Genomic DNA, 24715 nt, shown 5'->3' on the forward strand with positions numbered 1-24715 from the left:
CCTCGGCTCCCACCCAGCACAGCCGCAGGAAAGCGGCGGCGCTGCGCTGAGCGAGCGGAGTTCGGGGCCGGGCCGACTCCTTTGCGACCCGGAGGGGCGGGGCCTCTCCGGGGGCGGGGCCTCTCCGGGGGCGGGGCCGCTGCGGGAGGGGCGGGGCCTGGCTCGGGACCCTGTGAGAGGGGAGGGGCGGGGCCTGGCGGCGGGAGGGGCGGGGCCGCGGCGGGAGGGGCGGGGCGGGGCCTGGCTCGGGACCCTGTGAGAGGGGAGGGGCGGGGCCTGGCGGCGGCCCGGCGCGGCGCAGTGCGCGAAGCAGACCCGGCCGCCGCTGGACTCGGCGCGCGGCCCGGCACCTGCCGCCCTCGCCGGCCCCGGGCGCCGCTGTCATGCGGCTGGCGCTGCTCTGGGCCCTGGGGCTCCTGGGCGCCGGCAGCTCCCTGCCCTTCCCGTCGCTTCCAGGGACAAGTGAGTGCGGGGCCAGGAGTGGGCCAGGGCAGGACTGGAAAGGGGCGCAGCGAAGTCGGGAGGCATCGGGGTCACAAGGAGACCCAGCGCGGCCGGCCCTGGTCTGCGGTCCTGGGCGAGGGCCGGCGACTGGGCGATGGAGAGGAGAGGAGAGGAGAGGAAAGGAGGGTCACCCTCGGCACGGTCCCCGCGGACACTCTCGGGCGCTGGTTCCAGCTCCCGGGGCCTGGAGCAGCGCCCCGCCCCTCCGGGAGTGGGTCACTGCGCCCCAGGACTGAGGCCTCGCTCCTTTGGGGCCTGGCCGGCCGTTTCACCCGGGCCAGGGTGCCCAGTGGACACGCTCGTAGGGTTGGCGAAGAGGATTCTTGCCGCCACCTTCTAGGCCTGAACGGCCAGGCACCTCTCACTCTGGTGCTGATGCCACCAGAAACCTGGCTGAGCTGGCGGGGGCCCGGGAGACGCCAAAAGAGGGGAGAACTGGCCAGGAAAGAGGCTGGGACACCAACTCCTCCTTGGAACTTTCACTTCCTGCTGCGGTCTTGGGCCGGGGGCCGAGCGGGCAGGCGAGGGTGGAGTGTCCGGAGGAGAGAGGGCCATTGTGTGAGGGGGGGACCCAGGGAGGAAGCAGAGGCTGTGGGGAGCGGGTGTGCCTAACTGGGCATGAGGGGTGTTTAGGGAGGGCATGGTGGTGTTTGCACTGCTCACCCAGAAATGGGCGTTCCCAGCATCTCCGACGTGAGAAAAGGGGAGGGTGAGTGGGCACCCAGCCACCAGGCTTCCCTCAGTCCTCGTAGGGGGCGTTGCTTGGGGGGGAGGGAGATTGGGTGGGAGTGGGAGGGGAGAGGGCCCCTAGGAGAACCTGGGATTGGCCTGAGGGCGAGAGGGAGGAGCCACAGGCTGGGCTAGCTCAATTTCTTTGGGGATTTCGGGATGTTGGTGGAATGAAGGCCCACTATTGGAGGAAGCCCTCACCCCCAGTATTCTCCTTTTAAGTCCCAGCACGCAGTTCAGGAGCCCTTCAGGCAGAGAAGGGGCCTTGAAGTGCCTGGGAACCAGGGTGGTCCGAGGGCACCAGCTGGGGCTGAGTGTCTCAGCATGCTCTTGGGGTACTCTGGGGACCGTGCAGGTGGCACCAAGGAGGAGCAGGCAATTCCAGAGAAGACCCCGAGTGGGCCCTTGGGACCCCAGATCCTTCAGGACAACCTCACACTCAGCATAGCAGAGGTGCTTCAGGTGAGCCTCTCCGTACCCTCAAGTAAATACCACCCTGTCACCCCCCGAGTCAGGTGTCTCAAGATGAAGCTTGGCTGAAGAGCAGGTGAGTGGACCTCACTGTGGCTCGGCCACCCCAGGTCCGGCCCCCTCTCCCATCACACCCCAGCACCCGGCTTCATTTAGCTCCCTCCCCCTTCTCCACCCATCTGCCTCAGCCCCACCCAGCCCATCCATGGCCACTGGGAAATCCTGAGGTCAAACTTGATTTCTTGGTCTCATTTGTTGGTTTTCTCCGTGGAGGGACTTGGAGAGAGAGTCAGGACCTCACCCAGGGCCCTCCCCTTACCCCCAATTCTACAGCTGAGTCAGAGGAAGGGCTGGGGCCTGCACTGAGTCCTCCACGGTGCTTCCTCTCTGGGCAGGAAGCCGAGAAGGGGGCGGCCGAGATACCTTCTTTGACCTCCCAGCACAACCCCCCAGAACAATGCCCCAGGCCAGACAGGCCTTCCTGGCCCCTCCCTTGGGACAGCCCCCCCAATCAGTGATGTAATCATTGGTGCTCTCCTAAGGGCCTGACACTCTCTGGTCTGGGAGAATAGGAATTTTGGGGTAGGGCCCGGGCGGTGACCTGTTCTCTGGTGCCCACAGACCAGCCTGCCTGAGACTTTACGGATCAAATTGGAATTGGATGGTGAGAGTCATATCCTGGAGCTGCTACAGAATAGGTAAAGGCCGGGGTAATAATAATGATAACAATAACATGGCTAACAACTGATATGGCATTTACTGTGTGTTAGGTACTAAGTACTTGAATTCATATAATCCTCATAACAACCCTACAAGGAGATACAAGTAATGTGTTATTACTGTCCTCGTTTTATACATAAAGAAGTCAAGGCACAGAGAGGTTACATAACTTGCCCGAGCTCACACAGCTCGTGTGTGGTGAAATCCAGGTTGGAACCCGGAAAGCCTGGCAGAATCTGTGGCCCAACCACTATGCTCTGCTGCCTCAGGGGGGAAGCAGGAAGGATGGGGCAATGCCTGGCACCCCGTTAACCCGCTGTCACCTTCAGGCCGCAGGCTGGCCCTGCAGCACCCTGGGAGAGAACTGATATTGCTCTCCCTTGTCTTCACAGGGAGCTAGTGCCAGGCCACCCAACCCTGGTGTGGTACCAACCTGATGGCACCAGGGTGGTCAGTGAGGGACACGCTCTGGTGAGTCGGGCCCTCTTGTGCCCTGTCTCTGGCCTGAGGAAAGGAGGGAGGGGCAGCTGGAGGGGGCCATCCCTGGAGGATGTGGGAAGATGCTACATCTTAACCAACAGGCAAGTCTCCTGGGCTGAAACCCTGGCCTGCCCTGCAAACTGGCGCTCTGTTCTGTGCTGTAGGAGAACTGCTGCTACCAGGGCGGAGTGCAGGGCCATGCAGACTCCTGGGCCTCCGTCTGCACCTGCTCCGGGCTCAGGTACAGTGGGTAGAGTCCACAAAGGTGGGGAGATGGCAGGGCATGAGGCATGGAGCTGAAAAGTTGTCTGACTTCCTGTCTCTTTCTCTAGGGGCTTGGTGATCCTGTCCCCAGAGAAAAGCTATACCCTGGAGCTGAGGCCTGGGGACCTTCAGGGTCCTCCCATCGTCTCCCGGATCCAGGATCTCCCCGTGCCGCGCCACACTTGCACCCTGAGCTGGCGCGAACCGGTGTCCACTCAGGCTCCACCAGAGCGCCCCCTGGGACAGCACCATATCCGCCGGGTAAGGAGGAGTGGCAGGAGGGCTGGCCCCGGGACCCTCAGAGCAATTTGTCCACAGTAACAACAGCTCCTGCTAATGGAGCAATTTCCACGTGCAGACACTTTATGAACATTATCTCCTTTACTCTTCCCGGCAACCCTGGGAGGTGGGTGCTATTGATAGCTCTATTTTAGTGAGAGATTAAATGACTTGCCCAAGGCCATTCAACTAATAAGTGGTATATCAAGGATTTAGATGTATGTACTAGACTCCAACTCCTCATGTCTTTTGATCCCATATGCAGAGAGCTCACTTGGATATAGAAAATACGTAGTTACCAATAATAAAGCAATAAAAACCGAGTTTCCTAATTTGTAAAATGGAGATAATAAAACTACGGATCTTATAGGGTTGCTATGAAAATTAAGTGACTCAATATGTAAGTAAAGTGCTTAGAACTGTGCCTCACATATGGTATTTGATGGTGTTGGCTATTATTATTATTATTTTAATTTGGAAAAAAAAACAAACCATTGAATTTGGAGCCAGAAAAGCAGGGCTCTGCTCCCAGCTTCCTAACCTACTTCTTGGCCTACCTGGGGCAAGTCCCTAGCCTCTCAGGCTCTCAGTGGTTCCTCTGTAAGAGGGGCTCTTCACTGTCCTCGCGGTGGGAGTGGACACAGCTTGGTCAGCCCTGCAGCTCTTGGCAGTGAGCGGCCCGTGTGCCTGAGGCTCCTTCTTGTCCACAGTGGCGGCGGGATGTGGTGACAGAGACCAAGATTATTGAGCTAATGATTGTAGCTGATCATTCGGAGGTGAGCTTGCTGGCCCCTGCTTGTCCTGCCCTGACCCCCACCTGCCCTGCCACCTTTCACGGGTACCTCTCTTAACCCACAGGTCCAGAGGTACCCAGACTTCCAGTACCTGCTGAACCGCACACTGGAAGTGGTCCACCTCCTGGACACGGTGAGTGTCAGGCTGGATGGCATCCTCGCGGCCCCCAAACCGTGAGAACCCCACTCCTGAGCCCCGGCTCTTTTCCAGTTCTTCCGGCCCCTGAATGTACGAGTGGCGCTAGTGGGCCTGGAGGCTTGGACGCATCAAGACCTGATAGAGATCAGCCAAGACCCAGGTGTCACGCTAGACAACTTCCTCCGCTGGCGCCGGACCAACTTACTGCCTCGTTTGCCCCACGACAGTGCCCAGCTGGTGACGTAAGATCCCCAGGCTCAGTCCGTGGGGCCAGCTCTGCCCTGACCTGGCCAGTTGTACAGCCCAGCTCCCTACCTGAGGCCCCGAAGCTCTGGCCTCCCCTGGTGTTTGGCCTTGACCTTTGGCTTCTCAATTCCACAGAGCTACTTCATTCTCTGGGCCCATGGTGGGCATGGCCATCCAGAACTCCATCTGTTCTCCTGACTACTCGGGGGGCGTGAACATGGTGAGCTGTTCCCAGGTCTCTTGCCCATTCCCAGTTAAGTCCCTCTTGGTGGTACCATTAATCACTGGAACCCTCTACAGAGTTACCCAACGCCAAGTGATAGGTCTAGAGAGCAGGGCTGCTTCATGTGCCTCTGCAGTCAGGGCACCCTCACTGATGGCCAGCTCATCAGTGTACAGAATTCACCTAGGAGGTTTTCCCATTTTGGGGGGGTAGCTGAGGCCCAAAGAACAGAGGTGATCTTCCTGGACCACACAGTGAGGGAAGGAGAACAGAGCTGAGCTAGAACCCAGGTTTCCCACCCCCCAGGCCTGGGCTCTCCGACTACTTTATTTATTTACTTACTTACTTATTTATTCTTTCATTCATTTATTACATATTTTTATTGATTTCAGAGAGGAAGGGAGAGGAGAGATAGAAACATCAATGGTGAGAGAGAATCATTTGACTGGCTGCCTCCTGCACACCCCCCACTGGGGACTGAGCCAGCAACCCAGCATATGCCCTGACTGGGAATCGAACCGTGACCTCCTGGTTCATAGGTCAGTGCTCAACCACTGAGCCACGCTGGCCTGGCTCTCCTCCTACTTTAGAAGCAACTAAGGAGAGAGGCAGTGCCTGCAGAGTGCCCACGAGGTCAGCTGAGGAGAGAACAGGAGCATTTAGGCTGGTGGTGGACCTGGGATACCCCTTCCCATAGGACCACTCCATAAGCATCCTGGGAGTTGCCTCCTCCATAGCCCATGAGTTGGGCCACAGCCTGGGCCTGGACCATGACCCACCTGGGAACAGCTGCCCCTGTCCAGGCCCAGCCCCAGCCAAGAGCTGCATCATGGAGGCCTCCACAGAGTGAGTAACTGCAGGATGCAGAGGGGATGGGCAGGGGTCAGGGAGTGGTCAACAGCCCCAACCTTCCTTGCTGCCCTTCCCAGCTTCCTGCCCGGCCTGAACTTCAGCAACTGCAGCCGACAGGCCCTGGAGAAGGCCCTCCTGGATGGGATGGGCAGCTGCCTCTTTGAACAACTGCCCCGCCTGCGCTCCATGGCTACTGTCCGTGGAAATAAGATTGTGGAGCTGAGCAAGCAGTACAACTGTGACTTCCCAGATGTGAGTCCCTCACCCAAAGCCTTGCCCCACTCACTTTTGTGCCCTGGCCCTGGCTCAAGGGCTCCCTCCAAGCCTCCTGAGCCCCTCTCTGGTTCTGAAGGGCTCTCTCACTCCTCTCCCACCTCCCTGTCTGCAGGGACAGCATGTGAGTTGTTGGGCTGTAGCTTTCACTGGCTGTGGGTGTCTTTGGGTTCAGGCTCTGGGAGGAACTGGAGGTAGCTCAGCGCAGCCTGCTCTGATGCCCAGCCCCTCTGTGCCCTGGCCCACAGGACTGCACCGATCCCTGCTGTGATTACTTCACCTGCCAGCTGAGGCCAGGGGCACAGTGTGCATCCGACGGACCCTGTTGTCACAACTGCCAGGTGGGCACAGACTGGACTCGTCTTCTAGAGCTCATTTGCCAGGAACCGGGGTGGAGAGAGTCATTCTGACCTCCAGGCCTGGCTGGATTTGCCCGGCACCCACACTGATACTCACTTACCCTCCACAGCTGCGCCCGGCTGGCTGGCAGTGCCGTCCGAAGAGAGGTGACTGTGACTTGCCCGAATTCTGCCCAGGAGACAGCTCCCAGTGCCCTCCTGATACCAGTCTGGGGGATGGCGAGCCGTGTGATGGTGGACAGGCTGTGTGCATGCGAGGGCGTTGTGCTTCCTATGCCCAACAGTGCCAGGCTCTCTGGGGGCCTGGGGCCCAGCCTGCCGCACCCCCTTGCCTCCTCACTGCCAATACTCGGGGGGATGCCTTTGGGAGCTGTGGGCGCAGTCCTACTGGCAGCTACCTGTCCTGTGACCCTAGGTAAGTGAGGAAATCAATGGCTCCTCCCCTAGGTTTGTGGGAGCCTTGGCCCCACTCCCACAGACCCTGTGCCTCCTTCCTCACTCCAGAGATGCCATTTGCGGGCAGCTCCAGTGCCAGGGGGGCATGGCCCAGCCTCTGCTGGGCTCAGCCCGGGATCTGCACTGGGAGATACTAGAAGCCAACGGGACCCACCTGAATTGCAGCTGGGTACACCTGGACCTGGGCAACGACGTGGCCCAGCCTCTCCTGACTCTACCTGGCACAGCCTGTGGCCCTGGCCTGGTGAGCAGCCTGGGTGAGCCAGACTAAGTGGGGAGGGATAGCATGGTGAGCAGTGCCCAGGCCTCACCGCCCACCCGTGTAGAAGGCACAGATCTGAGGGGCGTTCACATTCTTGTGATTGAGCCAAGTCCTGCCATCCTGAGCCTTGGTCCTCCCATCTGAACAAGCAGGGTGCGGCCTTAGCCGTGTTGGCTTCCAGTGCTGGTAAGTTCTGCAAGAATGTGATCCTTGCCCTTCTTCCCCACTGGGCAGGTGTGCATTGACCGTCGATGCCAGCCTCTGGCTCTCCTGGGAGCACAGGAATGCCGAAGCAAATGCAGTGGGCACGGGGTGAGCTGGCGTGGGAATGAGAAAGGGGAGCAGGGAGCCTCCAGGCCTTTGGCAACAGACATCCCTGGTTCTAATCCTTGCTCTACCCCTGCCTAGCTGCATGACCAGGGGAGGTTACTCACCTCTCTGAGCTCAGTGTCCTCGTCTGTCCAATGGGCAGAGTAATAGTACCCACTTCCTGAGGGACAAGAGAGGAGTCTGAAAGCTTCTAACTTGGTGTCCAGCATCTGGAGGCACTCAGCGGTAGTCGATCTAATTTCCTCCAGCATGAAGACTCCCAGAGTGCTGGCTCTCTGCCCCCCTTAAGCCCCCGGCTCACCTGCCAGTTGTGGATATCTGGGATCTTGAAAAAGCTGGGGACAGGGACACACGGCCCCAGAGTGCAGAGCCCCTGATTGTTCAACCTGTTCCTCCTAGGTCTGCGACAGCAACAGGCTCTGCCACTGTGAGAAGGGCTGGGCACCCCCTGACTGCCGTGCCCGGATCCGAGGTAGCAAGGCCTGGGGACAGGGACAGCCGGAGGGCAGAGTGGCTCATCCTTTGCCCCTCTCTTTTCCCCACCCCTTCACTGCTGGCTCCCTGACTCTCTGTGACCCCTGACCCCCTCACTTTCTCAGCACCTGACTTTACTCCCTGCCCCCTGCCCGTTCCTGGGTGTGGAGTTCTCAGCCCTGCTCACCTTCAAACCTGCCTTCACCCCACAGCCTCCAGGTCCCTGACCACAGGGCTGCTCCTCAGCCTCCTGTTGCTGCTGATCTTGGTGCTGCTTGGTGCCAGCTACTGGTACCGTGCCCGCCTGCGCCAGCGACTCTGCCAGCTCAAGGGACCCAGCTGCCAATACAGGTACCAGCCTCCCTGCTCCCAGCTCCCTCCACAGCTCTTTTGAGGACAACAGCCTGGAGCCCTGCCCCTACCCCCTCTGCAGCCCCTGCCACCTGGCTCTGACCCCAAGCCCCTGGGGCCACAACCCACGCACCTCCCTTCCCTCCATGTTCCCTGGAACTCTTCACCTCACATGTAGACTGGTAGACCTGAGTGGGTAAGCTGGGATGCTAGGATCACCTCCCCCAGGAGGCCCTGTGCTGGGAAGTGGGGTTCCTAAGCTGTTCAGCTTCCGCCCCCCACCCATGGGGCCTAAGCCCCACACATGCTCCTCTCAAGGGGCTGCAAAGAGTTAACCCCACTCAAGAGTGGCATACGGGTGAAGAACAGGGCCTGAGGCTGAGCCCTTTCTCCATGCTTAGGGCAGCTCAGCCTGGTCCCCCAGAACGCCCAGGACCCCCGCAGAGGGCCCTGCTGATGCCAGGTGTCAAGGTGAGTCCTGAATGCCAGAGGACAGAGGGCCCCATTGTGGCCCAGCATCCAGCTTGGGCCCTGGGGTGGGCCCAGAGAAAGACTCACAGCGCCCAAGAGCCCATCAGAGGAGCCAGGACCGGCCCTTTACCCCCCCTGGCTGCAGGCTGAGAAACAAGCCCAGCCTGGAGTCGGGCGGGGCAGTCGCCTCGAGAAGGGTCTGCTGACCTCTGAGCTAACAATGCTGGTGGCTTTGAGACCAAGCTGTGGTCCCTGGAAGGAAAGGGAGGGTGGGACCCAGGATGGCCTTCAGTGTCCACCATGTGGAGAGGGCTGGTGAGTGCCCTTGCCCTGAGCCCTCTGCACCTGATGATAGAAGTATGTGTGTGGAGGTGGTCTCCGTGCCCACTCTACCACTGGTCACCCCCTCTGCATGCAAATGAATAACGGCATGCAAACCCCCATTGTCCCGGGGGTCCTAGCTGCCCCTCCCTGGGCACTAACCCTCTCTGCCCACATCTCTCTCTCTGCTCCCTCCCCCTCCCCACTCTGCCTGTTTGCTCCTCCTGCTATCTCAGCAGCCTAGTGCTCTTGGCTTCCCGGCACCCCCTTCAAGGCCACTGCCTCCTGACCCTGTGCCCAAGAAACTCCAGGTAAATCTGGGCCAGGCCCTGCCCTGGCTCAGGGCAGGCGGGAGGCTTGGTGCCCAACTGCAGTTCTCCTCCCTGTTCCCTGCCAGTGGTGCTCTTCATTAGGGGACCCGGGTGCCCCTCAGCCTTCAGACACTCTGAGCCCCAGAAGCAGCAAAGGGTGAGCCTCCTGCCTTGGTTTCTACCACCATCTGGTGGTTAGTGGCGGGACTGCAGCGGGCCAGGGACAGCACGGTGACCATACCTTCCCCCCCAGACATCTGCTGGCATGCACCCGAGCCCTGTGCGCATGTCCCGACGCTCCTGCCCTCTGGCTGTTGTGCATGTCGATCTGAACCCCGTGGGAGCACCTCTGCATGCTCACTGCCCCTCGATGTGCTCTCACAGTCACTGCCCCTCTCTCTGTTCAGGCTGCGCTGGCTGGCCGACCTAATCCCCCCACCCGCCCTCTGCCCGCTGACCCGGTGGTGAGGCACCCGAAGGTAACAGTGGGGGCAGAGAAGGTCACAGCCTTTGCCACCATCCGGGCTGTGGTGGTGGTGGCCGTGGCGAGATCTCCCCTCTGTGCTGAGGCACATACCCCACTGGTACTCTTATGGTGACGGATGGAAACAGAGATGACCTCTGGTGCTCCCCCCTTCCCAACAGCTGGTGTTCCCCAGCACCAGTACATTGGGGGTGTGAGGGGGGATGCCAACACAACAGCCCCTCCCAAGCCTGTGTCCTACCTTCTCTCTTTCTCAGTCTCCGGGGCCTGCCAAGCCCCCACCCCCCAGGAAGCCACTCCCTGCAGACCCCCAGGGCCTGTGTCCTTCAAGTGACCAGCCTGGTCCAGGAGCTGGAATCCCGCCCCTAGTGGTACCTTCCAGGTGGGCAAGGAGGGTCGCTGAAAATGGGGGGTGGGCAGGGCCAGTGGTCTGGGAAAAGGGGACCTCTGACCTTGTTTCTCTGCTTCCGGCACCCCAGGCCTGCACCGCCGCCCCCAGCTATGTCCTCCCTCTACCTCTGACCTCTTCTGAAGTTCCACCTGCCTCCAACCCAGCTTAGGACTTAAAGAGGCGTGGGCCGGTCCCCTGCAGCACCCCTCCACACACCCCGCGGTGATGGAAGGAGCCAGAGCCTGGATGCCAAGGAGCAGGCCTCTTAAGACACCCCACGAGCTGTCGAGCTGCGCCCTGGGGACCTGCGCACGCAGTTGCAGATGGGGGGTTGGCAGATCTGGGCGCTGGGCCTGGCTGAGGGAGGTGCGCACATCGGTTGTAATAAACGGAAGATTTTAGGAGCTTGCCTCGGAGTTTGTCTGCTTAGGGAAGTCCGGGTCGCCCCCGCTGCGGTTCGTCTGGCCGCCAGGGGACGCTGTCGCCTCAGACGAAGACTGGATGGGGAGCACGAGAGTCCCAGGCTGGAGCAGCTGGTGTCCCCCGGGTGCCCGCAGCTTGTTTCTGCCCAGCGTGGGGCGGCTCTCTGCACAATCTATTGCCAAAGAGAATCGTACGCCCTTCGCTATCCCCAGTCGCCAAGCCCTCGCCCCCAACGCCTGGGGGCGACCATCAGACCAAGCAGCCAAGCGGTGGAACCTGCCGTCTCCACCCTCGGACTGGTGGCTGGGAAAAGTGGCTCTGGCTGGTGTGCTCAGAGCCCTGGAGCCGGGGTGGAGCCCGGCAGCGGCTCCCACGATCCCAAGGCCACGCACCTGCCTCCTCCCCCGCCCCCACCTGAGGGCTCGGGAACAAAGGTGCTTTGTACAAGCCGCAACCACCTCGTTAATTCGTCTTCAGGACCGGGCTGCGTGGGCCCCCAGCCCAGAAGGAAGGTGTGGGGCAGGAAGGGACAGGCGCCCACCCCAAGGTGGGCACCGAGCTCCCCACTGAAAGCTGGTGGGGGGCAGGCGGTTGCCCCTTCCCCCGGCGCTATCCCTACGTGTGCAAAGAACACAGGGCGATGAGTGAGGTGGCTGGACAGGCTTCTCGGGTCCTGGCTCAGGCCTCCCTTTACTTTCTGGGCAGAGGGCGTGTGCCCCGTTTAAATCTCCAAACTCCCGATAACGCCTTCTGCCTGGCACTAACGCGGACCCGAAGGACACGGCCTCCTGGATAACCCTCCTGGGTAGTGGGAGCCGCCCCTCCCGCCCCCTCGCCAGGCGGTCCAGCCTCCGCAGGAGCCCGGCTAACCTGGCGCTGGTAACGGGCTCGCAGGGGGTTAACCGGAGCAGGCGCTGAGCGCAGAGGCGGAGACGCGCTCCCATTGGTGGAAAGTTGTGCAGGGGCGTGGTCTGTGAGGCCCGCATCCCCCCCGCCCCTCCACTTTGTACCTTTCTGGCGGCCGGAGCGAAGTGGGCCGGGCCGAACCAGACCAGACCGGACCGCGGGGGGCGATGCGGCTGCTGCCCCTGCTGCAGGCTGTCCTCTGGGCCGCGCTGCTCGGCTCCCCGCTGCACGGGGGCTCCGGCCTCCGCCACGACTTCTACTGGAACTCCAGCAACCCCAGGTAGCCGGGCCGAACCCGGGCAGCGCCGCCGGGCCGGGCGCTCCGGGGCTGGGCGCGCGTCCGCCCGACTCGCCCTGCGCGCCGCGCCGCGCCGCCCGCACCCGGCCGCGCGCCGGGACTCCTTTGTTTGAGTCGACGGGGGAGGGGGGAGGGGCGAGGCGTGCCCGGGTCTCCCCCGACCCGCACGTGTGGGGGGACGCGCAGAGAACCCCAGCCCCAATAACCGTGGGGAGGCTCCTGGAGCCGGGCTGAGGGGCCTTGGCCTCTTCTCCGGGCCCCGCCCCCCTCGCTGCTCTTCTGGGGACTCCCCGGCCCCCCTCCAGCCTGGAAGGGGGCTTTCCTTCCTCTGGAGAGAGAGAGTGAGTTACTCTCCTGCTCGCTGGGCCTGCCCTCCGACGCTCTCTCTGATTCCTGATCTCTCCTGTGGCATCTCTGCTTTCATCGCGGTCCTTATCCCTCCTAGTTCCCTCCAGGCTCGGCCCTGCCCTTCTAGCCGAATCGCCTTTGGGTGAATCACCTTTGGGAGAATCCCTGTGTCCATACCCCTCCCCAGTTCCCCTGCCTCTCTCCGCTCTCTCCATCTGCTTGAGACAAATTGTGACTCTGTGTCCATTCACTCACTCACATTTACTAGGAGCCTAGAGACTGTGTCCTCCCAGAGCCCAAAGACCCCCCGGGGAGGGCAGGCGCCAGGACAGGTCATTCTAATGCCAATACCATATGATAAGCGCTATTGTCTTCCACCTCGGAATTCCTCTCTCTGGTTCCAGACCAGTGCCTCTGAGTCACTCACTCAGAGGACTTGTTAAAAATCCAGGGTCCTAGCCCCCACCGCTGAGGTTTCTGGCTCCTTCACTCAGTTCACAAATATCTATCGAGCGCAGGCCTTGTGCAGGACACTTCTCCAGGCACTCAGGACCCGGTGATAGGAAACATACAAAGGCCTGACCTGAGCTCCAGTGGGTCTGTGCTGAGCCCAGGAACCTGCGTTTCTAGTCAGAACTCCTGGTCCTGGTGGTCCTTGGACCACCCACTGAGGGGCAGCTGGAGGCCTTTCCTACACCAGGCTGGGTTGTGTGTCAGTGTGGTCGGGAGGGGGCGTGGTTCGTGCTGTATTGGATGCTGTGGGGGGGGGGGGGCGGTATGTCCCAGTCCTTCCCACCTGCACTGGCTCCCCCAGGCAGCTCCCAAGAGGTGGGGAAGGGAGTCCTGAGGAGGCTGAAGATTGGGTGATATGTGCTGGGGGCTCCCCTCCATGTCTGGAACCTGGAAAAAAAAAAAAAGAGGGAGGCACCCACCACCCACTGCGCCAATGGCATTCTTCTCGGCATTGGATTGAGAGCTCAAGGGCAGTCTCCCTCGCTGTGCATCTTTTAAAGGGGATACTGCTCCCAGCCTCTCCATCCCTGTGGCTGCCCAGTGGGCCCGATCTCTACCCCTTGCCTCTGTTCCAGCTCCTTCACAGCAGCCGTCCAGCTAACAGTTATGAGGCACAGTGCTGGGCCAGGCCCTGGCTGGGCACCGGGCCGGAGAGATGGTGGCAGCTCCAACACCAGAGGCAGGGTGTGGTGAGAGGCCTTCTCACGTTGGAGCCGCATGGTCGTGAGCCCTGCAGCCCTTAACCTCTGCACCTGGGCACCTGTCGCTCATCTATTGCTCGCACTCTCTTTGTCCCTCAGAAGTTGTCGGTCTGGAGAACTCCGGCCTCTCCAGGCGGCAGGGCAGAGGCTGGCAGAGACCTTGCGAAGGATGCCCCTGACCCTGAGCCCCACCACGACCCCCTCAGCCCACGCCTACCTTGTGTCTGCAGGCTGCTTCGAGGAGACGCTGTGGTGGAGCTGGGCCTCAACGACTACCTGGACATCTTCTGCCCGCACTATGAGGGCCCGGGGCCCCCCGAGGGCCCTGAGACATTTGCTTTGTACATGGTGGACTGGTCGGGCTATGAGGCCTGCCAGGCACAAGGGCCAGGCGCCTTCAAGCGCTGGGAGTGCTCCCTCCCCTTCGCTCCCTTTGGCCCTGTTAAATTCTCGGAGAAGATTCAGCGCTTCACACCCTTCTCCCTTGGCTTTGAATTTTTGCCTGGAGAGACCTACTACTACATCTGTGAGTGAGGAAGGGCACACTGGCGCCTCTTGGGGGAGGGTGGAAGGGGTCCCTGACTGCCACCAGTCAAGGCAGAGAGAGGGGAGGGATGGGCCTGGGAATGGAGACCAGACCTGGGACGGGGGAGGCAGGAGGGGCTGTGGTCAGAGAGGGGGGCTGGAGGGGCCCTGAGTCCAGGATTGAGGGGGCACCTAGAGTGAGTCTATAGAGAGGAGGAGGAGGAGGAGGAAGAACTAGGAAAGGGGCTGAGGGGACGAGCAGCAGCCATGAATGGGGCCTGGCACCTGGATGGGGCCCAGAGGGAAGGGAAAGCTTTCCAGGAACTGCAGAAAGGAGAACTTGGGAGGGTCTGAAAGCGTCTGCAAACCAGCCTGTGCTAACTTTTTCCTCCCACCAACCAGCGGTGCCGACGCCCGGGAGTTCTGGCCAGTGTTTGAGGCTCCAGGTGTCTGTCTGCTGCAAGGAGAGCAGTAAGTGGGTTGGGGCACAGGGAGCAGCCCTCTGGCGGGGGCCCTTCTGGGAAGGAGGGAAGGCATGGGGAGAGCCTGGGAGGCTTAGAGGGGTTCAGGGAGGGCTGTAAGCTCTGGCCCCTCTCCCCTGTGCAGCCTGTGGGAGCTCCCACTGCAGTCTGTGTGCTGGGTCAGCAGAAATCACATCTCCGGGGGCCAGGCCTTCGAAAGCTTTAGCTGAGCTGGTGGTCTGCACTGGCAGTTTGGGGGAGACTCGGCAGCTGGGTTTTGGAGAGGACAAGGTGGTCGGTTATGGGGAGGGAGTGGCTGATCGGAAAGGTCCTGGAGAACAGGATGGGAGCGAACAGCTAACGGGGAGAGTGAAAGGAGGCTGCTGGAATGGAGGACACATCGGTGCTACCCTCCCCCTCACAGAGCCTGAGTCAGCTCATCCTGTTGGGAGCCCTGGAGAGAGTGGCACATCGGGGTGGCAAGGCGGGGGCACCCCCAGCCCCCTCTGTCTCTTGCCGCTGCTGCTGCTCCCAATCCTTCGTCTCCTGCGAGTTCTCTGAGCCGAGTGGACCTTTCCTGACACCCCAGGAGCCAGAGCCCCCCCAAGACGCCCTGGAGCAGGAGTCCCTGCCGCCTGAGCTAGGAGTGCCACGCCCGACAGACAAGGTGGAGGCGTGAGGAGGGAAGCCAGAGGGTCCGAGGTGACCCCTGCGGTGCTGGCCCCCTCGTCCCAGGCTGAAGCGGAGCCACGGGGGAGCTGCCGGCCGCCTTGGGCATCTGGAACCAAGGCCAGCTAAGCCCAGGTCTCCTCAGCTGCTTTGAGGGCCTTTCCATCTCCCAGGAAGACTGGAATTTGGTGGGATTTAAGCCTTGGGCCTGCTGGGGGCCAAGACGAAGAGCTGGGGCAGGTGGACTGAAGGACCAGGGCAAGGAAGCCGCCCAGACCTGCCATCTGTGCCCAGTGCCCCTGTGGACCCTGCCCGAGGGCAGCGCCTTTCCCTTCCAGGGGGCCACTCACTTGTCTTCCGTGAAGACAGACTTGCCACGAGGCTGAATTTCATACCAGTTTGTATTTTTATAAGTTTCTGGACCAAACCCTCAATAAACCACCCATCTTTTTTGTTGCTCTCCTCAACCTTCTGCCCCCTGGCCCCTTCCTTGACACCAGGACTCCCTGCGGCCTCTGCTCTCAGCGTGGCTTGGCCTGACCTCCCTGCCAGCTGTGCCCAGGCCATCCATGCCAGGCCTGGGTGGGCACCCCTCTGGGCAGTGTGCAGTGGGCGCCAGCAGCAGCTGTGGAGCTTGGCACCCTCGCCCACCCCCCTGAGCCGGCTTCCTGTGCTGAGGAGAGGGTGGATGCTCCCGACAGCCCACCCACTTGGGGCACTGCCCAAACTGCGGCACCAGGCCGTGCCACAGGAAGAGGCACCGTGGGTTTCAGCGCTTGGGTCCCTGAGAGCTGAGCGTCTCTCTCCCTCCCGAGGGCAGCTGGGCGGTGCCTGGCCTAGAACCGGGAAGGTGGGGTCGGATCAAAGCCTCCATCCCCAGCGGCCTCTTTGCTCTTCGCTTTTATAAGGAGGGAGGGGGTGGGCCAAGGAGGGAGGGCCCCCTTTGCTCTCAGCCCCACACTCTCCTGCCTCTGCAGACAAGGCTGTGACCCCCCCAAACCCATCGGGGGCACTCTTTCTGAATGATGTCCTGGGTGGCGCCAGGGGAAAGGAGAAAGGACCCCCCCACACACAAGCTGTGTTCTGCCGCCCCGTGCCCCACAGCCTCCCCGGCCCGCCTGGCACTGAGCCCGGATCGATAGGTGGATGTTGTGCTCATTAGCTCCGCGGCTGCGGCAGCGAGAGGCAGAGTGTGAACACCCGCGTGGGGTGGGGAGGGGTGGGGTGGGGAGGGGTGGGGTGGGGATGCTGGAGGGCCAGAGACTGACGGATTGAAATGCTGGGGATTGCGGACCCCCCCCCCCCCCCGCACCTAGGTCAGACCCGGTCCCTCTCGGTTCATTCCATTGCTCTGGCTGAGGCCTGGGATGGAGGACGGCAGCGCCGGGAGCAGACTCCAGTCGACCCCTTCCCCCATTGGAGGCCCCGTTCAGAAAATGCCTGTCTGTGGGTGCGAGTGCCTGGGTAGGCAGCGTCAGGGCCTCATCTCAAACCATCTTTGGGGGGGGGGGGGCGGACGTGCAATCTGGGCTGAAGGCTGTCTTGTGATCCTGGGTTCGAGTTCCGTCTACCGTCATCCAGAATGTATGTCTCTATGTCGCCACGTCATCCGACTGTCCTACCTCCACCCTCTCCAGGGAAACCATGGGTGGGGCAGGCGGGGCAACTGGTTAGTAGCCCCTGCCCTGCCCTGAGAACTGAGGGGTCTCGCTCAGCTGCCAACTGTCCCGGACACCCCCTCTTAGCAGACCGAGGGACACCCCCTCTTAGCAGACCGACCGGGCGCGCTGGCTCTGAGGACGCAGGTGCGAGAGACCCCGGCCCAGCCGGCTCTGACCTCCCCCCTCCCCGCCCTCCCTCTCACACTTGACACAGACACACGCCCTCGCCGGCCGCCCAACGCCCTGCAGGTGCGAGGGCGACACCTCGGCAGCTGAGCACTTGGTGGGGGGGGGGGGGGGGGCGGGGGGCGGAGTCCCCAACTCAGGCCCGCCGCCGCCGGCCTCCAGCCGAGCCAGCCTCCCGCCCCTCGGTCCACCCAGCCGGCCCGGATTCCGTCCCGGGGCCAGTCCCCCCGGAAAGCGAGAGCTAAGTCCGCTCCCGGGCGAGCGGGGCTGACGGCGCGGGCGGTCTTCCGGTACAGCCCTCCCTCCCTCCCATGAGAAGTCCCCCAGGCGTGTTCCGGGCGCGGTTCCAGGAGGCTTGGGCAGCTCTGCAAGTTTTGGGGCGTCACCGATCTCCCCTAAACTCAGCGGCGCTAGACGACAGAGGGTGAGGCCCTCAATTTGCTGGGCCTGCCCTGCTCTCTCTCCCAAACGTGCGAAAACTCCACTCACCTTTGCTCACTCTCTGCCCGGAACAGCCTGGAAGCCGAGTCTCTGCGCCCCGGATCCGCTCCATTCTTTACGGGGCGGGGGTGGGGGCCGCGGGGTGTGTGTGTGTGTGTGTGCAAACCTCCCTTCAGGCAAAACCCTTTCAGGCCTTTTTGTGACCCATCCCTTTTTCCCCCCTTTTTCATTCATTCGGCAGATTGTGAGCTCGCAGCACGCCCTTGGATCAGTAGGCCACACCAGTCATGGGGGATCCCCCAGCCCTGACGCAGCTGGAGAGGGGCACTACGGCTTCCAAATAACCAATAGAACTCGGGGGCCTGGGACGTGAGGTCATCAGCAGTGACGCCCATTGGTTCAGGCCTGGACGTGGGCGGGGTCCCCATAGCAACCGACGGTGCGTCCGAGCACTACCTGGAGAGTGGTTAGCGCTGGGGTTCCATTGGCATCTTGGTGGTGCTCGGGTTGGGGGCGGGGAGGCAGGGGTGGAGCCCAGCTTCCCAGGTCCTGCGGCTCTGGCCCAGCCAAGCTCTCATCTTCCTGGAGGTCCTTTTTCTCACCCAAAGTGATGGTCGGTGCCATTTCAGCCAGGGATTTTAGGAGAGGGCACTGGCAACAGCGCTGGGGTCCTGGGTGCAGAGCTGCTGCCACTGGGAATGTTAATTCTGAGATCCTCGTGTTCATCTGCATATCGTCTGCATCTCATTTGCATTCTCTTCATTTAAGGTCAAATTGGGCAGACATCTCCGAGTTCTGAGCCCCGTGGCTGTATTTCTCTGTCGCTGTCTGTATCCCAAATCCACCCCTTCGAGTTCTCTCTCAGTTGTCCAGTTCCTTACCTGACCCCTCTTCCCAGCCTCCGGGGTCTCCTGAAGTGGGAGGGAGCACAGCCTAGCTCAAGGAGAAAGGACAAGAAGCCTGACTCCCCCTCTGAATGTTTGGTGACAGATGGGGAGGACTGGTCTGTACTGCCTAGAGACTAAATTGGCAAAGCAAATGGTGGGGGGAGGTGCCCCCGACTGGGTTGAGGATCTCCAGGGCCAAATAATGCACACACCTGGCAGGGCGCTGGAACAGGGGATGCCTGCTTCCAGCCAGGGGCAGGCCTGCCCACCGGTCTGGTGCCAGGGCAGCTTCCTTCCTCCAATTAAACCCTAATGAGGTGTCATTAACCCTTACCTTGCCTGCCAGCCCTCGGCCGAACTCAAATTCATGGTCTTGCATTGAATGAAGAGGGAGAAAGATGGGGCCTCTGAGGAAGCAGAGAGGCAGTAAGATCAGGGACTAAGAGACAAGAAGGTGGGGCCAGAGGCCTGAGAAGCATGCCCTTGGTGTCCACTGTGCTTCTGAGGGGTTCGAGGGGGGGGGGGGAGAGGGATATCACCGTCTGGATGCATTTATTCCTCTGTTCATCAATTCAGCAATTATTCATTAAGCACCTCCCCTACTCCTACTAACTAAATACCAAGCTGCATGCTTAGATGCTGAGGAAAACACTTGCACAAGACAAGATTTCTTCCCTTAGGAAACCTTCAGATTACGGGAGAAGACAAACTGGCTAACAAATAATTATAATGCCAAGTGCAAGTCTATTCTAGAGCCATGTACAAAGTGCTGCGATAACGCAGGGAAATAGGCTGTCAGAGCAGGCTTGGGTTTTGAAGGACAACGTTTATGGTAGGGAGGGGATGTGCCTTCGACTCAGTGCGAGTCCGTGCCTAGCTGTGTTTTCAGGACCGCTGGCGTCTGCCTCCCAGAGCTGTGTGTGTGTCTATGTGTGTGAGTGTGTCTGTGTGTTGTCTGGATCGCTCTGTGTCTGGAATCCCTTCTCCTGAACACACGTTGTGGTTTTATTACAGATCAATGTTTGCTGTGAAGCTCTTGCGAAGATTAGCCCGAACCTGCCCAGCCCAGGGGAGGGGAAGTGAAGAGCCGATGCCGGCTCTCTGGGAAGGGGTGAGCAGGCACCGTCTTCTCCCCGTAGGGGCCCAGACACTTGGCTCTCCAAGTGGCAGAAGCCTGGCCAAGGGGGGCAAAGGGCTGAGCCCCAGGCTATGGTAGGGTGTGCCTAGGCCATACTCCCTCTGCTCCTGGCTCCCCAGAGGAGCCATGGGGGTTACAGCCACCACTCCACTAAGATCTCAGGCCCCCTCCCCCAGCCTGTTCTTCTGTCTTCTGAGGAGCAGGCCAGCTCAGACCTGTCTGCTGTTTTCTCCCGAAGGGAACGGATCCTTTCCAGGGTACACGAGAGGGCTGGGGAATGCTGGGGCCTCCTGGGAGGCCCAGGTCCTCCACCCTGGCCCTCTCCGGCTCTCTCCAGCCAGGATCCTCCCCACCCACTCTGGGATGCCATTTCTCTGGGTTTTGCCCAGACAGAGCTATCTTTGCCAGGGAAGCCCTTGGCTGCTGTAGGCGGAGGTTGGTAGCTAGAGCTCTGGTAGTGAGAACAGGCATGGGGGTGAGAGGGAGTCGGGATGGTCTCTATATTCAGAGGCCTCTACCCCAACCCTCTCTGTCTTCTTGTAGGCCCCTGCTAGAAAGCTAGATTTGTGTGGCAGGAAAGAGAAGAGAGTCTCAAGAGAAATTTGAGGGGTTAAGGAGAGGCTCTGGGGTCTGAGGAGAAGGCCAAGGAGCCCTCCTTCCACTCTGTCAAGGAGGGGGCCTCCATTTTGGGCTGTAATTTCTCCTCCCCCTGATGCTATCTAATCTTTTCCCACCCACCCCTCTCCCCAAGCCCTAGGCCACCTCTCCCACTATGATAGCTATTAGAGAAGCTTGGAGATGGGGAGGAACCAATGGAAAGGAGTCTGGGGCTGGTCTAGGTAGGTGGACCCCAAGAGATAAGCTCGTCATAATAATGACAAGGAGGCCTCCATTAGCCAGACTCTGTAGGTCCTAAACCCTGTGCTCAGGGCTTCCCAGGCATGAATCTTAATCCCCACAACAGCCAGCTCCTCCAGGTAGAGTGTGACCAGCCCCACTTCACCGTCTCAGACGAGTGAAGTGACTGACACAGCCAGTGAGTGGTAGGACTGGAATTCGACCCCAAGTCCATCCTGTAACTGCTAAGCCAGGCTGCCTCCCTTTCAGCTTGCTTCAAGCACCCTCAGAGGAGTCACACACCTCCAGTCTAACGCCCGAGACGCCTCCTGATTCAGGCTCCTCAGCTTGCCAGGCTCATTAGAGCGATCAGGGCATGACTAGGATGAGAGATTGTTACACCCCGACCCCACCTACCTGCCCTGCACCCTCATTTCCTGTGTCCTGGACCACACAGCGGGGCACTGTGTTTCCCTACTGTCAGTCACGTGTGTAGTTCCATGTCAACTCATGGACATTAGAGGACCGTGCTGACATGCGTTTGGAAGTCAGAAGACCCATGCGTGGCCTTCCTTGTGAGCACCCAGGTTCCCATGTTAGAACCACACAAACCACCTGCCAGCACCGGGCACATCCATGGGCCCTGTGCTAGGTGGAAAACCTGTGAATATTTTATGTCTGGGGCTGGCAGGTGCTTCTCCCACTCACACACATGGCCGAGCCCCCTTCTCACAGGCTCCTTATTTTTTGTTTTTATTTTTATTGATTGATTGATTTGTGTTGATACTGGGTGATATTTTTTCCCTTGATTTTCAGAGAGACTGGAATGGAGGAAGGGAGAAAAAGGGAGAGAGAGAGTGAGAGAGAGAGAGAGAGAGAGAGAGAGAGAGAGAGAGAGAGAGAGAGAGATAGATTGGTCATTTCCCACATGTGCCACACTGACCCAGGTGGGAATCGAACCTGCAACCCAGGTATGTGCCCTTCACTGGAAATCAAACCCGCAGCACCTTGGTGCACTGTACTGAGCCGTGCCAGCCAGGGCTCCTTGTTCATTGTTTAAATTAATTATTTATTCATGGCCCCCCCTTCCCTCCTGGCTTCCCTCTCCCTCAGGCCCTAGCTTCCATGATTTATTGAACACAGCTCAGCTGAGCTTCCTGATTACCACCCGATGTCCTGGGAGCCATCTTGGGCCGCACAGCCTGAGTACTCGCTCTGCCCCTGACCTGTTCAGCTCCCTGCTTCCTAGGCCTCAGGGGCAGAGGGGCGAGGTACCATGCTCAGAGAGCTCCCAAGAGCCTGAGCTCCCTGCCTCCTGGAGAGAACAGGGCAGCTAGCCATGTACTGGAAAGCCCGAGGGTCAGAAGGAAATGAAGGCAAAGCCTGCAGGAGAGGAAAAAGAGGCCTGAGACCCTGGTTCTCAACCTTGGCTGCACATTAGGATCACCTGGGAATCTTTTTAAAATCCTGGTTTCTGGGCCTCATCCTCCGGAAATTCTGTTTCTTTGTTACTCATGTTGTGGCCCCACCCCATAACAAAGAAACAGAATTTCCAGAGGATGAGGCCCAGAAATCAGGATTTTAAAAAGATTCCCAGGTGATCCTAATGTGCAGCCAAGGTTGAGAACCACTGGCCTAGAGCAGTGGTAGGCAAACTGCAGCTCGGCAAACCGCGGCTCGCGAGCCACATGCGGCTCTTTGGCACCTTGAGTGCGGCTCTTCCACAAAATACCAACTTCTGCGCATGGGCCACGAAGTTTCAATCGCACTGTACGTGCACGCCCGCACGTGGTATTTTGTGGAAGAGTCACACTCAAGGGGCCAAAGAGCCACATGTGGCTCGCGAGCCGCGGTTTGCCGAGCTCGGCCCTAGAGAGACGCCCAGTCCTGGGAGAGAAGCCCGGCTCCACAGAGGCCCTCACCCTACGGAGAAGTGTTGATCTGGGCCCAGGCCTTGGGCACCAGTGTTTCAGACTATAGCTTGTAACCCATTAGAGGCGGTAAAGTCAAGAAATCAATTTTATGGATTTCAATCAGCTTTTTATTTAAAACATTTTACTGTGTTTTTTTTAATTATTATTGATTTTAGAGAGAGAAGGAGGCAGCGGGAGAGAGAGAAACATTGATTGACTGTCTCCTGCACACCCCGATTTGCGGGGAATCCAGCCCGCAACCCAGGCATGTGCCCTGACCGGAGTGACATCTTAGTGCATCGGACGATGCTCAACCAACTGAGCCACACCAGCCAGGGCCATATTTGAAAAAATTTTTAAAGAATAGAACAGAAGAAAAATATCAAAGTGTATCCTCTGTAGTAAAGGTAAGTGTTGTTTCATAAAAATTACTGTTCCAGTTATATGTGAGTGTGTGTGTTTGTGTTTACTATATTGCAAATGCAAAATACACCATCAGGAAAAATTGAGGCCCAGTTATAAACAGAGACCTAGACCCCATTGATGGAAACCCAGATGCCATGCAAAGAGGCCTGCTTCAGGTCAGATCCCAGGCATGTAGACAGTGGCCCAGATCTTACACACAGAGAACCAATCCTTAGAGAATCCAGAACCCTTGACAGGCCTAGGCATTGTAGCTGGAAGTGTATGCCCTGTAGTCAGAACTGATACGTACAGTCGTGTGGTTTGTGCATGGCACAAAGAAGCGACCTCAGCGGGAGTCCAGGCTGACATGAGCCCTAGGGAGACACATAGGGCCACCTTCTGCTGAAGGAAGTGGCACCTTTGTTTTTGCACATAGACACCATTTGCCAAGAGATGCCCCCTAAGGACTGGGTCTGCATAGAGGGGTGCTGTTTCTAATTCACACAAAAGGTCAAGTCAGCCATCAGCTGATTTGGATAGAGGCCCAAACAGGCAACGCACCCGATCCTATAGACCAGTGGTTCTCAACCTTGGCTGCACATTAGAATCACCTGGGAATCTTTTTAAAATCCTGATTTCCGGGCCTTGTATAGACACAGGCCTAGGTCCTACAGCGAGTATCCGGATCCAGAGGCTTAAATCCTATCAGGAGAGCTCCAGATGCTAGAGAAAGGGGCTCGGTTCTTGGAGGGTGGATGTGAGAATGCTAGTTTCTAAAGCGGAGGATCTGGGCCCTACAGAAAAGGGCCCACAGCTGTAAGTGGGATCCAGACTCTACCAACAGGGATCTAGAGCTTCTAAAACCAAATCTAAGGTCCTCCGCCAGCAAGCTCCGACTCCCTGTGGTTATGGACAACTGTGAGCCCCACAGAGCGAAGCCTCCCTTTGCAGAGCAGGGAGTGTGGGAGGCAGGGAAGGGGCTGGGATCTGTGGCACCTGGAGGAGGCAGTTAGCATCACTCGGGTGAAACACATCTCCTCGGGGACAGGAGTCCCGGGGGCGGGAGAGCTGTTTGCAGTCTCCCTTTCCAGCCCAAGGGGCCCAATTTATTTTCTGGCTCCTGAGAAGGGAGAGGAGCTCTCCTGGGGTGGAGAGGAGCCGAGGGAGCACAGGGCAGCACCTGACATGGGACCTGTTCTGGATGACACGGCCCTTCCCCCAAGCCCAGCACCAAGGCGGGCTTGTGGTCAGGACTTCTGGCCCGCCAAGGGTAAGTGGATGGAGGGTGCCTGTGTGTTCTTTCTCCTGCGGAAAAGACGGAAGGAACATTATGCCTGTCCCCCTGCACACAGGTGGTTGGCTGGAGTTCTGAGAACGTGGTCTGAGGCCTGGTTCTCCTGGTCACTCAGTCTGAACCTCTCCAAAAGAGAAGAGATGGGAGGCGAACAGGATTCTAGACCCTTTCGCTCAACTTCTCCGTCCTTGGAAAAGAAAGGAGAGCACGGAGCTACACGTGCGTGAGAGGGTGCATGTAGGTCTGTGTATGAGGTGCGTGTGTGCATGTGTCTGATGTATGCTCCCCTGTCTCTGTATATCTAAGTGTCTGTGTTTCTACAGATCTCTAGTTATCTGAAATTACCTTTACCTGTGAGTGTGTGTGCGTGCGCACGTGCAGGGGCATGTGTGTCTATAAATTGGTGTCAGCTTCTGGGTGTCTGCTTTTTCCTGACTGTGTGTGTGTGTAATGTCGTGCTTGGGTGTCCCTGTAGGACAATGACTGTGGTGAGAGCTGGGACCCAGGGTGCTCTGCCCTCTGCCCTCTTGTCAGTGTTGATGAGAGTAGGCCTGAGAATACCTGAGGACATCCCTGCACTGGGAGGGGGCCTGCCAGAGTATGTGAGGGTGTGGTGTGTGTGTGTGTGTCCGTCCCAGGAAAGCCTGGTTTGCTCCAGCTGACTCTCCTCCTCCACCTTGGCCCTGGAATGCCGGGCCCTCCCTCCCAGCACCCAGGACTGACATTGTTGGGGGCTGAGCGCCTCTACCCCACCCCCACGAAAAATAAGCCTCCTGCTCAGGTGGGAGCTTCAGGTCAGCAGCTACCAGGTGTTGGTGCCAGCTGAGGGCTTGTCCACACCCTCTAGGCCACCACCACCACCACCACTGTCCCCCCCCACCCCCCTCCCCGCCCCCAACTCTCCATTCACAGGGGAAGAGGGGCA

The 24715-nt window shown here is 59.6% G+C and overlaps 2 protein-coding genes across 6 annotated transcripts; both read left to right on the plus strand.

The window, feature by feature from the left end:
* The first annotated feature begins 290 nt into the window (after positions 1-290).
* Positions 291-10588, plus strand: ADAM15 (ADAM metallopeptidase domain 15). 5 transcript variants are annotated; one of them, XR_013997203.1, is made up of 24 exons: positions 291-462; positions 1589-1695; positions 2326-2402; positions 2817-2895; positions 3069-3145; positions 3237-3429; positions 4158-4223; positions 4306-4374; positions 4453-4622; positions 4762-4846; positions 5547-5695; positions 5779-5953; positions 6223-6315; positions 6444-6748; positions 6838-7033; positions 7286-7363; positions 7781-7853; positions 8068-8206; positions 8608-8677; positions 9235-9309; positions 9396-9466; positions 9717-9788; positions 10051-10175; positions 10273-10588. XR_013997203.1 is itself a non-coding variant. In XM_081113177.1 (23 exons), exons 1-23 carry the CDS (start codon positions 384-386, stop codon positions 10313-10315), a joined length of 2595 nt encoding a protein of 864 aa, XP_080969303.1. In that variant the 5' UTR covers positions 291-383; the 3' UTR covers positions 10316-10588. The 5 variants fall into 5 exon arrangements, 4 of the variants coding, with proteins under 4 accessions (XP_080969303.1, XP_080969304.1, XP_080969305.1 ...); XM_081113177.1 differs by lacking the exon at positions 9396-9466; XM_081113178.1 differs by lacking the exon at positions 9396-9466 and having other exon boundaries at positions 9238-9309.
* Positions 10589-11680: 1092 nt separating this feature from the next.
* Positions 11681-15052, plus strand: EFNA4 (ephrin A4; the record flags this gene model as incomplete). Its single annotated transcript, XM_081113100.1, has 4 exons — positions 11681-11793; positions 13604-13899; positions 14301-14369; positions 14784-15052. The coding sequence occupies 4 exons, from the start codon at positions 11681-11683 to the stop codon at positions 14918-14920; spliced, it is 615 nt and encodes a 204-aa protein (XP_080969226.1). The 3' UTR covers positions 14921-15052.
* Between the last annotated feature and the right edge of the window lie 9663 nt (positions 15053-24715).

Source organism: Myotis nattereri (genome assembly GCF_964212035.1).
Source record: "Myotis nattereri genome assembly, chromosome: 18".
NCBI lineage: Eukaryota > Metazoa > Chordata > Mammalia > Chiroptera > Vespertilionidae > Myotis > Myotis nattereri.

Excerpts from the sequence above, each read along its gene's own strand:
- ADAM15 (XM_081113177.1), top strand. The coding sequence starts at position 384 with ATGCGGCTGGCGCTGCTCTGGGCCCTGGGGCTCCTGGGCGCCGGCAGC. Across the intron at positions 2,403-2,816 it reads CTGGAGCTGCTACAGAATAG|GGAGCTAGTGCCAGGCCACC; the intron begins GTAAAGGCCGGG and ends TTGTCTTCACAG. Across the intron at positions 4,224-4,305 it reads TTGTAGCTGATCATTCGGAG|GTCCAGAGGTACCCAGACTT; the intron begins GTGAGCTTGCTG and ends CTTAACCCACAG.